The 14,267-nt window shown below is 44.2% G+C and overlaps 1 protein-coding gene across 2 annotated transcripts in view; it reads right to left on the bottom strand.

The window, feature by feature from the left end:
• The window catches only part of vtd (RAD21 cohesin complex component verthandi), a 40,317-nt gene extending 26,773 nt beyond the window's left edge, over positions 1–13,544 (bottom strand). Inside the window, exons 1-4 of one of the 2 annotated variants that reach the window (XM_077663384.1) lie at positions 13,389–13,544; positions 5,663–6,091; positions 4,385–4,491; positions 663–1,001 (exon numbers count right to left, since the gene is read on the bottom strand). In XM_077663384.1, coding sequence (XP_077519510.1) covers positions 663–1,001; positions 4,385–4,491; positions 5,663–6,036 — 820 coding nt within the window. In that variant the 5' untranslated portion in view covers positions 6,037–6,091; positions 13,389–13,544. The remainder of the gene's footprint in view (positions 1–662; positions 1,002–4,384; positions 4,492–5,662; positions 6,092–13,388) is intronic. The other variant, XM_077663385.1, reaches the window with a different exon arrangement.
• Between the last annotated feature and the right edge of the window lie 723 nt (positions 13,545–14,267).

The following is a 14,267-nucleotide window of genomic DNA, read 5'->3' as shown; positions in this document are numbered from 1 at the left end:
ACGGACTCAGCAAGAGAAACACCGACAACAATATAGTTTAACTCTTTACCATGGGAAAAATGACAGTTCTTATAGGTCTCAGGCATAATTTTTTTCCTGCAAAATATGTGAGGGTTAAAAATGCAGTAGGCATAGAAATGATGGCAAAAGAATGTGCTTTCTGAAGACATTTGTTTCAACACATATACTTGGTGTGAATACTGAGAAAAAAAATTGGCAAACACACAAAACAGTTGAAAATTAAGAAAACATTGCGTTGAAAAGATATCTATTGGAAACAACTATTAAAAACATTCTGGAACATACAAAGCGTTCAAATTTGTTTATCAACTAGCCACTAAAAAGTCGGAAATTTAAGCTCGAAAACTTATTTTCCTAGAAATTTTTTAGAGGAAGCCCTACCCTCCTCCTACGACGGTGCGAGGGTGAGGGTTCAATGCATCCACCAGTTACACGGACTACGACATACTGCAACTACCACGACATGAAGCCCAGGAACGGGCACTTAACAGCTGTCGCTGTAAAATAAAAGAGGAATGCTACTCGACATGATGACACACCACCACTTCCCGCAACAGTAAAGAAAGATGATATCTTATAAAAGCTGTTAGTTTCATGATAAAGTGTTTCATTATGAAGGGGTTCAACCGCCATGAACTCACCAAGTAACGCTCCTTCCCTAGCTTCATCTGCTGCTCCAGCTTCCGCCGAGGTGGCCGTGGCTGCCGCTGTTCCAAACGGGTCGGCAGCATCCCCCTCTCGGGTGTTCCTCGCCACTTCAATGGAGTCGCCGGGCACTGGCAGGGCTCCTAGAGTAGAGCTGTCGGCCACCGCCGATGAAGACGAGGCACCTGCCTCATTGGCGCCAGCCGCCCCTCCCCGGGGGGCCTCGGAGGGGCGCCCCAGCATGGACCCGCCCAGCAGCAGGCTGGCCTGGTCAAATGCCTCGTCTATGTTGGTCGCCTCACGGGCCATCTCGGGGTCATCGAAACCCATGTCTCCTGGGAGCAAGCACAACACACTCCTGGGCCACAGCTAGGCATTACACAATGGAGCAGCAGCCTCGCATTATGTGCAGCAGGCCTTGTGCTTTAATGACAGGCTTCTGTTGCAATGGGGTCGAGAACAGCCAAGTGCTTTAACATACAGGGGGTACTTTAATAAAAGTAGCTAAAGAATCAGTGCACCAAACGCATTCGGTGCTACATAGAACAAAGTGGTGTAATGCCCTACAGCACACCACCATGAAATCAAAGTAGCACCAGCACCTCTGATAAAGCTAAGTGAAGTTCCAGTTTTACAGCATTGAATAAAAACTGAAATGAGAAGTTTAATCGGAGATTTTTCTTCTACCACTGCCGACTTTTGGTAACCTAATCTGCTCCAGCACAAACTTACCATCATGTACTAAAAAGAAAGTTTATGCTAAAGAGAACTCATAAAGCTGCAGCAACGATGCCCTCCTAACTTCAAAAGTGAACAAAGATCTATGGCATAATAAAGTTGCATGTGAATTCTGCCTTTTGTTTCTGCCAGGAACTCATCAGATACAAAATGAATTCAGCATGCAATGAAGAGAACCTCACTTCCTATCAAGTCATAGCCTGGCTAGCTGCTCCCGGCCTCTTCAGTCACAAAAACTTTGGCCACCTCCATACTAGAACACTGCAAGCACCTCATTCTTAGGCTCAAGTCTGGGCCCAGCTTAGACCACTGCATTTTCGCTCTGCTGAGCATGGGCGCGGCCCAACAAACTCAGCATGAGGCCCTGGCCTGTTCCCGCAGCAACTCAAGATGTATGCTGTATGCAAGTAGACTCCTACTATACAAAAGTGGTCGGCGAACGTTCTCAAGTCGCAATAATCCTTGAGAAAATTGGTATCATAAACACGAAAAGATGAGAAGGCGGGTTCGCCCACTTGGCTTTTTGAAGAGTAATCACGTGTGATTAACTCTGAAGTTCCAAAAGCCAGATGCAAAGAGTTGAATACACACGTAATAAACTTCTTTGTGTTACCTCTAGATTTTTTATTGTTCATTTTTTACAACCCACACTCTCTAAATATTAAAACATCCTCAAAGCTGTAACAATAGCATTTTTCTTTTACATGAACAATTTCCCGAGCTGAACTCATGGCCGTACTGGCAACGTTTCAATAGAGACAAAAAACAAAAAACTCCTGTTTATTGCACAGTATGTGGTAAAAGACCCAAAGTGCTCTAAAACAATATGCTTTTCCACAATGGCGTTTTTCATTGCATAGAGGTGTGTTTTTGGGAAGTGAAGGCTCACACCCAAAGACAATCTTGGAACCGACAGCTGCCCGCTGAACAATAGAACGAAAGTCCTTCTCAAACGGTTCTTATGAGGCTTCAAATGTCCAGTCATGAGCCACAATATGAAACCGAGCAGACAAGAATGCCTTTGGTAGACCCAACGGCGTGTGCTCACTGATAGCTAAAAATCCCAAGCCAGCGAACGCTCTCATGCGAATGGGCCGTACGTAACATGCGATACCGGTGTGCGGCTCTTCAGTCACTGAATGCTATTTAATTTCTGTTGTATCTCAAATGCAGTCGGGAGTGTGCGTCCAAAGTTACTTGAACACTGCACTGTGAGTGACGTTTCTTAAACTCAGTCTACAAATGACGTAGTAAGCATTCTCCCATTCCACGTCAATGAAGAGCTCCCTGGAAAGATTTCAGTGCCATTATTCTTTCATTAATACTATGTTCCGGGTCATCACGCAAAAAAAAGAATGCCACTTTTCTCGCATGAGAAAAATACAATTACAGCAGACACCAAAAAATAAGTAAATACCATATTTACTTGATTCTAACGTCCACCTTCTTTCCAAAAAAACTCGTCTAAAAAATGGCAAGCGCATTCGAATCGAGTAAGAAAACGAAAGTATGCCAACCATATCCTATAGTCATTGGCATCACAAAATGATGGCTTGCTACTTCAAGCGCATCGATACAATAAAAGCTTTAATTTGGCCTCCGTTACTTCGGAAATCCGGATAATTCAAACAGCTGGCAGGTGTGCCTATAACCTGCATGCAACAGAAGGCGTGACAAAAAACGGACGGTGCCCGCCTTCGAGAACAGTGGAACTCCTTAGTTTCAGCCTCGCCTTCCTGAACTTCACGCCAGCCCTCTGCGACGGTGGCTACCAGCCACGCATCAACCAGCCAACCAAACACAGCTGAGTGCCGTTTAAGAAGCTGACAGGCGCCACAGCGCATTGCTCTCACTTGCAACTGCTTGGTTCTTCCAGTTCGCTGAAACTGTGTGCTCATCACGTGCCATTCGCTCTTTGTGCGGGAAGCATGAAAATCTGTCGTGTGTTACAATCGAAGACTCTGCACTTTTTTTTTTACCGTGGAAAGCAGGTGTGCTGTACAATCGAGGGCACATTACAATAGTGTGTGTACGGTAAGCATTGAGAAAGCCTGCAGCATAGCCCCATTTCATCCATGTCAAAGCTAGAATACCCAACGTGTACTTCATTCTACAATAGCAAATCAAAAAAAGTGGACACAGGCCTTCTACGTACGGGCCCGAGTCCAGCAACTGAACTCATCGATGCACTAAGGCCCTTCTTCAGCAGTTCTTACGTGGTAACACAAAACCGAGCAGATGTGGAGCACCTTTTGATAAATCCCAGGGTGTGTGCTTACTGACAGTTGAAACAACCCAAGCCAACGATGCTGTGTAATTTAGTAGGTGAACCACTTGAGCAAATGAGCTGTGTGACAAGCGTTACAACTCTCCATAAGGGCGCCACAGTGGTGCAGCCCGCTGCTGGATTTCGCACTTTCTAAACTGCGTGATTGGTCTGCTGCTCTTTAATCACTGAAAAATGCCATTTAGTTACTTCCCATGTATGGTTCAATGCGGATAGACGCATGCATCCGAAGTTACTTGGACATTACACTATGACACTGATGAAAGACGGCCTACAAAAGGCGTAGTTAAGCTTTCCCTCATTCCACGTCAATGAAGGATTCCCAGGGAAGATTGTAATGCCAGAATTCCTTCATTTTCGAGATGTTCCAGGCAGGAGGCCACAAAAGAGAGATACAGTACTGTTCACAATTTTTTAAAAATAAGCAAATAAGTGTTGAGTAATATTTTTTTCTCAACCCACAGCAGGGCCCTGTTTCATCCGTGTCGCTGCTATAATAAATCAAAAGCCAGGCATAGGCCCTCTATGTACAAGCCTGAGCCCACCCCAGGTCCACAACTTCAAATCCAGGCCTGGCCCAGATCCAGTAAAGCAGCGAATTTTCTGGTCCAGGCTAAGCCCGGGCTTTCGGGCTGGCCCAAGCCTGTGCAGTCCTCTACTTCGCACTTCTCACACAATGGAGGATTTACTCACCAAAGCCATCATCATTCATGAGACTCAGTGAACCATAGTCCTCCTTGAGGGTGATGTCTTCCGCGCGGCTCTGGTTCAATGTCACTGCCGCTTCCATGTCAATGTTGCTGCACAAGAGAGAGGTCACAATAAGCTTACCATTCAGGATCGCTCTCTCGTTCCCTGGGCATCTGGTTGCTCAATACCAAGAATTCAGTAGGTACAAGATTCTTTACTGTTCTTCAGATTGTCCTCAGTAACATTATTTCCATTATATCATTTACACCATCTCTTGCTTAGAGGCAGACTTCCCATTCTACCTCTGTAAAAGCTGTATGCACATATGGTATGGCAGCCTGCTATGTTGAAAGAAGTTAGTTGGTACAGAACGTTTAGACACAGGAAGGTTTTGTTAGTACCGTAACTACATCTGAATGCTTCCCAGAATAGCCAACCAAAAATGTGTCACACAGAAACCTACCGAAGACCAGCACCAACAGCTGAGCTCTCCCTGTATTATACACAACAAGAGCAATCTGTCAAAGGTCAAACTACTTTTTCACCTTCCATTAAAAAAAAAGCCCTAAAAATGCTAGCTATCAAGCAAGAGGTCTCCACTCTTAAGAGGGATGCAAAGAAATATGAGCTACTTGTTTGACTCAGAAGTGGCCCATATTGCAGTGCAAACCAAAGTTCTTCAATCACACCATCTCTGAAACCACTTCATAACCCGGTCATTTCCCATGATTGGTATTTGAAAGAAAGCACAGACATGCGCAAATTAAATGAGTCCTGGCATCAACTGACCGTGAAGCCCTTAGTGTGCAAGTGAGTTAGCACTACTAGCACTTTGATATAATCTTGTTATGTTTGTCATGCCCATCTCTTCACAGAAGCTTCTGTCAGTTCAAAGCAACAAGGTGTAACCAGCCTATCAGTGCCAAAATATCTGAATATACATCTTAAAAAAAAAACCTAAAATTCCTGAGCGGCACTGAGCAGCTCATTTTACTGCCAAACAAAATAACAGCAGTTCATGTAACTCTGAATTCAGAAACAACCAATCACCATACACATTATGAATATGGGGCCTATGGAAATAAAAGAAGACAGGAGACAGGAATAAAAACAACACCACGGGTGCAGTGGCATCCCCTGCAAATGGTATGACTAAGGAGCCAGGGCATAAATGACAGAATACGGCAGGAAAAGAAGGCACATACTCGTCATTTACAGCTTAGTGCATCAGATGTAAACAGCACACAATCAGTAATGCTACAAGGTGCCAGTACGACTCACCTGAGGTCAGGCATGGCGGTCTCGAAGTCATGGAACACCTCAGGCAACGTGATGGTGCTGAGAGCAGCCTGCCTGCCTTCCTCAGGCAGGTCGACTGCTCCCGGCCGGAAGGCCATCTTGATCTTGATGAACGCTTCATTGCAGTCAGCCAGTAGGTACTTGGCCTTCCGAGAGTAGATGCGCACAATTCCCAGCAGCAGGTGGCCCGAGGTGCGCAGCGCCATCTTCACTTTTGGCTGCAGGATGCCCTCGACACTACTCTCGATGTTGGTCTCAAAGACGTGCGCCTTGGTCAGCTTCTTGTCCCAGTGGGCTGCTAGCCAGATGCGTGCCAGCGGGCCCTTCTTGGCCAACACAAAGTGTGCGTAGAACATGGCCGCCGCCTCCGGTCAGGGGGACCGATGCCCCCCTCCACTCAAGAGTCCACTCCTGCAAGTTTGAATTCCTTATAAAAAACTGGTGATGGCCACACAGACACCAATGCTGGCATTCCTTGCCAGGGCAATTTTTTTTTTTTAACAAGTGTGCAGTCAGCGCACATACACAACCACAGGAAACCGTGACACCTCTCACTCTTCCGGAGAATGTTCTTGCCAAGAAGGACACATCAAGCATGTGGCAGGCATTCAGAAAGCAAAGCAAGTTACATGCACGCGTACGTAGAGATGGCTCCCGCCGCATGCAAGCCACTTTCCCGACATATACATTTCAGTTTCAACTGCGAATTTTGCCTAAAAAGAGCATTTTTGGTTTTTGCTTATTATTATGTGTAGTCCTTCCTCTTTCATTTCCAGCAATACCATTGTCAAATATAGATGCGAAATTACTAAACACTGCGTTGTAAACACACCAAGTGACCGAAAAATGAGCAGAATCAAGCTACCTTCACGACAGTAGCAAATTTGAACATCAGCGTTTCCCACCATTGCAGCGCTGCTGGTAAGTAGAGAAAGCCTTTTTTTTTTTCAGACGCGTCCTTCGGCAGTTTTGTACTTTGAAAACGTCCCCAGAAGCTGCATCATCACTGTCGCTTTGGATAACTTGGAACGCTTTTTTCTTTGTTTATCATTTTCATGCAACCACAAACCTTGTTCGCGTCATTGTTGAACTTATGCCTGTCCCATCACAGATATGGATACGCTATTCTATATACAAATTGGAGCTAAACTATTTTAATTGCAATTTATAGTTGCAAACGAGATTCAATTTTGTTACAACCATTGTAGTCTCATCAAAAAAAGGCATTCTAAATAGTATTAATTTTTTTCTTAATTCTGATATTTTTACATGGCATGCTTTTTTTTTTTTTTCAATGCATAAAAGGGATCAGCTACAAAAATGGGATTTTTTTCAGCTCTGCCATATTTCTATACTGACGATAAATGGTGCACAAAAACACCCTATACTTCAAACGCATGACTTGCAAAAACTGAGCCATGCATGATAGGCAAAAATGGACAACATATAAAAAAAAACTGGCAAAGATCTCCCAACTGCGAAATCTGAAGCCAGATGGCACGAATACTAGCAAAAGCATTTTGTTCTGGAGCATGTCCTCTCAAAAAAGAAACAAACAGCTAAAATTTATGATCTTTCCACATGATCACTAGTAAAACAAAAACACACCTTATTTTTCATATGCACACAGCCAACTGCAGTAAAAAAAAATACACTGAAGAATAAGAATGCATCCATTAATACAGACATCAGAGCCCAAGGATCACACAGCTATTAGCCATTCACAATATTGTAACGTCCGTAACATTACAATCAGACACACAGAGACAGGCAGCCACTAGCCTTGGAGACGCTGCCTATGAAACACCAATATGCGCTTCTTCTTCCCTGTTTCTCTCCTAGCTTTCCGAGTGTCTTCGTCACATGTGTAACATTACAGAAGGGTTGATTCTGATGAACTGATTTCTCCACTAAGACTACATTGTGATTTTGCTCAGGACAAACTGCTGGGCTAGTTGGTTTCACATGCCTCAGTGCAGGAGAGTGCACAAAAAATTAACAGTGACGGACAGAAAGTCACCCCAAAGTGCACACTTCAGCTAGTCTATGATTTCAAATAGGAAAGAACGCAAACATGTGTTATATTTGTTTTAGTGCCAAAGCACTTCTAGCCCCACACCCGGTTTCAGCATCTGTGTGAAGCCTCTGAATAGCTAGTATAATGGGGTCAATGGGTCAGTGGACATCTCAATCATCCTGTCTGTGAGGTGGTGGTGCTCACCTACAAACTGAGGCAGTTATGCACCTTTCCTTTCCTCAAAACTTGTGGAAGGTTTAGACATTTTGAGGAAAGGCACATAACTGGCTCCCAGGGTCAGTGGACACCTCAATCATGCTTTGAGTTAGGTGGAGGTGGTGTCCACCTGCAAAAAAAGATGCTTTTGCACCATATTTGTTGCCTATAGCTATGCTAAACTGCCAGCCATTTTTTCCCAAAGTATGCATTTGTACTGTATTGGGTTTTATGGCCCATAAGCAACTCAGACCATCATGCGCCAAACACATATAATTTCTTTCAAAAATTGGGTGTCCTCAGGGACAGTCCTTGTCCAGACAAGGACTCCCAGGAGCCCAACAAATCAAATGAGGCCTCAGCCTTCTCCTCAGGCCTAAGAAAATGGATGAGGTGCACCACAAAATGCATCAAAGCACAAGGTAAGAATTTTTAGAATTTATAGTTTTTGCAATATTATAATTTGTTTAAGACCTCCACTTCTTTCAGGAAACTAAAAACAGATGAAATATCTACAAGTGTATTATCTCCTAAAAGTAAATTTGGGTGGCAAGCAATGTATTCATTGTAAAATACAGTAAAATATTTTTTCCTTAGCATTTCTGTACACAAAAATAAAATGTGATTTATTGTGAGCTCACCTCCACATTTCTCACATAGAGGTTTGTCTTGTTTTGTAAGTACAAAGTTATGTGTTGGGTGTGTGCGTCCGATATGCATGCGGCATAAAATTACCTCTATAAAACGTTCTTGGTGCCTGCATGATCTCCATTCTCCCGGAATGGGTTTTACTAAATGTAGTTTATTTTCTTCCCTATTCCATGTATACTGCATGTTCAATTGCATAAATGTAGGCGTATTACATGGCAATAAACTAGTTGAAGATAGTGCTTTGTGGTGTCTTTCTGTATGCCAATGTTCATTTCTTTGTGCGCTGCGGTGAAGTGATACATCAGAATTGCTGCAGCCAACTTGGCCCTTTGGCACGCCATTGTTTGTTTTCATTGAAAATAAATATCATTCCGCCTAAATGGAATATTCTGGTCTTAAAAAAGGCAACTTATTGGTTGTGCACCACAAAATGCTAGCGTCAATTTTTTGCACAGATGTGCAAAATTTCCTACAAAGTGTCATACATTGACGAAAACAGCAACATCGAAATGCCGTGATTTATCAAGTAAACAAACAAAGGATCCTGGAAAAAATTTCTACTTCGAAGATGCACGTTACGCTCGAAATCACAAAAAAAAATTACTACTAAAGACAAATAATGTCTGCACAAAAACGACAGACGGCATGCTACCCCGCTCCCTGCTGAATAGAATATTATTTACTGTGTTCGCTATATGGCATAAAAAAAAAAACACCTTATTTGCGATATGAAGGATGCAAAATTCAGTTGAAACAAAGAAACTTTTGCTAACTGCAGCTCACTCTCAGAAAAAGCTGAGTTTGCTTTGTAGACAACTGTGTACACAGCATGTCAAACACTTAATTTTCCCGAGAACCCAATTTTCATAATTTTAGCGAATTGTCAAACTAATTTGTCTGAAAACAGATGCCGCCAACTTTCTTTTATTCTTGGTTTGCCCGATAGTACACTTCATAACATGAAAATTTATGCCATCATGAGCACATGCCAGGCAGCACTCAAGACTATTCACAGCCACGGGTGTTTGAAGCCATGAAGCTGAGCAGGCAGTGAAGCTCATAAACTAGTTGAAACAGGAATGTAAATACAATTCCAATGGCATGCTAACTGCCCCTACAGGCAAGTATATGAAAAAAAAAACAAGGCATTGAGGGCAGACGACACCTGTGCAACTAGATCCACACTTTGCTTCACCCTAGTAACTGGCACTGATGATCAATGAAAAGTGAACAATGAGGTGTAAACACTAGACAATACACAAAGAGGAGACAAGCCTCTTTGCGACAAGAGACAAGAAGAGATTGTCTCTTCTTTGTGGATTGTCTAGTGTTTGCGCTCATCGTTCACCAGTGGCTCATCGTTCACCAGAAGAATATCATGCACCAAGAACCCCAACCAAATTTTTATGGGAACTGACAACAAGCGATCAACACCAACATCGAACTGAAAGCTTTGATTTTAGTGTGTACAAAGAAATGTCGTTGCTCAATAGCATGTTGCATAAAGATCATGTGGCTTTTCATTAAATGTGCTCTTTTCACCTGGTGTAGCCTTTGTATTAAAATAATAAGCACGATATCTCCGTTACTTGCAATAACTACCTCTCAAAGCATAGAAGAGCTTGGGGCACATCAAGAAAGATGCAGCTATTCCATGCAAACAACTTTTTCAGGAATAACACAATGCAAAATTCATAAATTTTAATTGCTGGAGCATTCAAAAAGAAAGAGTGCAGAGACAGAAGCAAGTTGCAGTTACAGAGATGCATAATGCTGTACAGATCAAAAGAAAACTTTGTAACTGGCTTGCCAATTACAATTATTTGTCACAAATGTCCATCTTTTTGGCGACAATTGTGTCATTCCCCGGTTACTAACAATGATGATCAAGAATTCCCCCAAGGCAACCTTAGCCACAATCAAGCATGGTGCAGTCACTGCTTGATGACCCTTAATCCCACAAAATGCAAGCTCATTTCTTTTCGTCGCTGTCGCAGCCCACACTGATTTGCACATACGATTCCTGGTTTTCCTGTTGAACTTGTCTCGTTGTATACTTACCTAGGCACCATTATCAGCAATGATCTACCATGGTGTGAGCATGTAACAAACCCAATCTCATCTGCAAATAAAACTAAGCTTTCTTAAACATCATCTTCGCAATGCTTCTCAAAATATAAAGTTACTTGCTTGTAAGTCACTGATCAGGTCAAAACTTGAGAGTGCATCCACCATTTCGAATCCAAAGCACGCATACCCCATTGATTCATTAGAAATTAGAAGCAATGCAAAACAGAGCCACCAGTTTCATTCATTTCTAGCCTGTGTCTATTTATCAATTTTAATAATCCCAGCTCAGACAGAAACCATACATGTGCACACCTTCATTACGTGTCACCATATCGATCATCAATTTCACAAAAACGTGCCCATACGGCTACTTTTTGAAGTCAATTTTCTCCACAGCAAGTCACTGCAACAACCTTCCCCAAGAAATCCCAGCCATCACTTGCCCATAAAGCTTCCTAGATAAAGTTATGTCTGTCATCATGAAAAAAATTAAATCATACTTGCTTATGTTAACTCCAAGCCTCATGTTATACCCCCAAAAAGGGGGATTTGAGATAGATAAAAAAATCTAAAAGTGCACAGTGTGCAGATTGCTGCACAACTTCTTGCTAGATGCTTCATGCTGTAATGCAAATTATAGCCAAAAACAGTGCAACATCCATTTTATACCTCAAGCTGGGAGATCAGTTCAGAAAATAAATAAATGCACTGGCACTAAAATGATTCCTGGATGATTCCTTGGAGCTAATATGGTACTACCAGGGCACCATCCCCACATATTGATTTCAAATGAGCATTATGCTGCTTTGCAAACTTTCTAAAGGCAATCACAAGGTGCCAACCCCTCAAGTGACGGTTAGCTAAGGTGAATTTGGAGTACCGATCTTTAAGGCAGAATGAAGGCAGCCAGCCTGCCATAATACAGCACTACTAGGCACACATCGACTAGTCTCATTAGAGCCTTTCAGAGCCTCGTGGAACAAAAGGCATAAAAATGTTTAAAAGCTTTCAAGGCCTCAGACCAAATACCTAAGCCACTCAGGAATTCAATGCTCCCTATTATAAAGAATATACACGCTAAATCAATCCCCCCCTCACTGTAAACCAAGTTATTAAGAGATACCAAGACGAGAACAGCACCTCCCTTCCCAAACAAGATTCTGCTCAGTAAAGCACTGGGAGACTTGGAAATGCTCGAGGAACTAATTTATTTCAGTTCGTTCCATGTCCTTGCTGTGTCGTTCAAGTTGCAAACACAAGTGCATTCAAGCAGCTGTATGTGCAACTTCATGTGAAATGACGAATGTAGTTTGAGCTCATTTTGTTGTAAACACTATTTGGGGACCTTACAAAGCTAACCAGTGGTATGTTTATGAAGGAACACGTTTGCAGTCAAATGGGCAAGTTTATTTCCAGCAGAAACATACTAAATATTGCAACTACTCACAGCAGCCCTGCTCCCTTCAGTACACCTTCAAATTAAAACTGGGCTAAAATTCAGAGACGGCAGGTGTACGTGCGAGAAAAGTTGCCACGATTACCGCAGGTAACGCAACTTCACCAACAAATCACGGTGGAGGTGCCAGCGCGTCAGCAGTACCCGTGTGAAAACGTACTATGCTGCAAGTAGGTAAGTAAAGAACAGCAAAAGCGGGCAAGTGAATAGCACAGCGCCTGCTCTCAAAACACACGCTCCTTACTGCGCAGAGAAACAATACGTTCACTGCTGTCGCAGAAGAATGCATTATATTCATTCTTAAACATTTTCTCCCGTCATCACACGCTACAACCGAATGAGAAAAAAGAAAAAAAAAATCTTCGTGCACGTCGTCGCAATCCAGTTGTTACCTTCAGCTTTAACAAGACTGGAGCCATAAATATCTGTCTGCACGCAGATAAAACCTTCAGTAAGACGACGCAGAGCACATGAAAGCATTTTCGAAATTCCAGCGCCTTCGATCAGGAAACGTAAACATCTGGCGGGCACTACCCGAAACGGGCGCGAATTTTTCCCGCCGGCCGCTGCCAACACACCTTTGATCTCGCAGCACTAATAATTGCCTAGGGACACATCGTTCCTCAATCACGCGATCCCGCTTCTACAACTCCGGATTTCGCGCAGCGAACGGATGGGATACTAGCCGGCCGCCAGTTATACGGAAGCGAAGGCAGAAACGAGGAACAAAAAAAAATGTAGAAAAGGAACGCCTACGGCGTAAGCGCCTCGGGAGCAGAGCCGCAAAGCATCCCCACCCTGCACCAAACATGCAGCCACCACGGCTGCCGTGCGCAAATTTGGGAGTTCAACATGAGAGTAAACGAGCCCTTTTAAGAATCGTATTACGTTCCGAACATGACAGCACATCGGCAAAGGCGCTGGCCACGCCAGGCGATAGCGATAAATCCGCCATTGCGAGCGGCCGGGCAATGTCGGGCCACTTTTCGATCGCGTCGCCGACGCTCTTTGGTAAACAATTTAGCCGCCGAAGGACGCCGCGAGTAACGCGTAAGGCTGCCAGAAACTGCAGAGAAAAAAACACGGGCCAGAATCCGCAGGTCCAAGAGAGATCGGCGACCATTTTTGTTTTTTCTTTATGTGCGCCGTCGGTCCCCAATATTGCCCAGCGGGAATAGGCGCTATCGCTGTAGTGCTTCCGTTTCACCCTAGATGTCATGAGGAGCGCGGCGGCTTGGCCGCTCGGCCGATGAGACCCAAAGAAATGAAGCGAATTGGAGGCGCCACGGCGCGCTCACCTCGATTAATCGCGTCTCTCGGTGATCCCTGGTAACTCCGGCGATCAAAGGTGGTCCAATACGACGGTATCGGGCGACGAATTCATCCGGAAAGCGGTCCTCGACGCCGCTATGAAAAACGGGCCGCGTACTTTTTCACATCCAAAATGGCGTCCTGGTGTTTTCCCGCCGATTCTACCGTTTCAAAACAGACGACGCGCGCCAGAGCGCCTACGCGCAAGAAAGTAGTCCCATCTACTTCCAGTGCGAATAGTTCGGTCATTGTAAACTCTTTTCATTTTTCATTAATAAGAACAAGTTACTTGAGATCAATTCTCGGCGAAAGTAATCATTTTAGTCAGCTGAAACAAATTTTACTTTAGCATGCATTGAAATACTGCGACGGTGTAGTGCAGGGGTCGGTTAGTAGAGGACGCTAAACGTCAAACGCTCTCACGTGACTTGTCACGTGAGCAATTGACGCGGCGCTTTTCTTTTGTGTGTGCTTCCTTTGTGGGGCGTGGAGGCGCCGCTACGCAATAGGCTCCAGCAGCTGCGTTGCGAAGCGCTGGCGATTGGGAAATGCGGCGCCGACGACCTTTCGGCCGGCGGGAGCCAGTTTGTGATAGCGTCTGTCCTTCGCTCTGTTGCTTCAACCGTGGCGAGCGGTGCGGGCGCGCTCCCAGCCAACCGCCATTACGCGCCGTCAAGTTTGCCCTGCTCCGGGCAGCGATCGTTAACCGTTCGCCCGTGAGTCGCGCTTGTTCGGCCCGCTAACTTGCCGTTCAGCGCTCGCTAGGCAAAAAGCCACTAGGAAATACCAGTTAGCTGCGATTACGGATGTCACTCCACACGCTCCTAAAAGTCGACTGGAGGACGAAACCCGATATCACCGCCTAC

This window comes from Amblyomma americanum, chromosome 4 (genome assembly GCF_052857255.1).
Source record: "Amblyomma americanum isolate KBUSLIRL-KWMA chromosome 4, ASM5285725v1, whole genome shotgun sequence".
In the NCBI taxonomy this organism is placed as follows: domain Eukaryota; kingdom Metazoa; phylum Arthropoda; class Arachnida; order Ixodida; family Ixodidae; genus Amblyomma; species Amblyomma americanum.
This window is presented reverse-complemented; position numbering and strand designations above follow the sequence as displayed.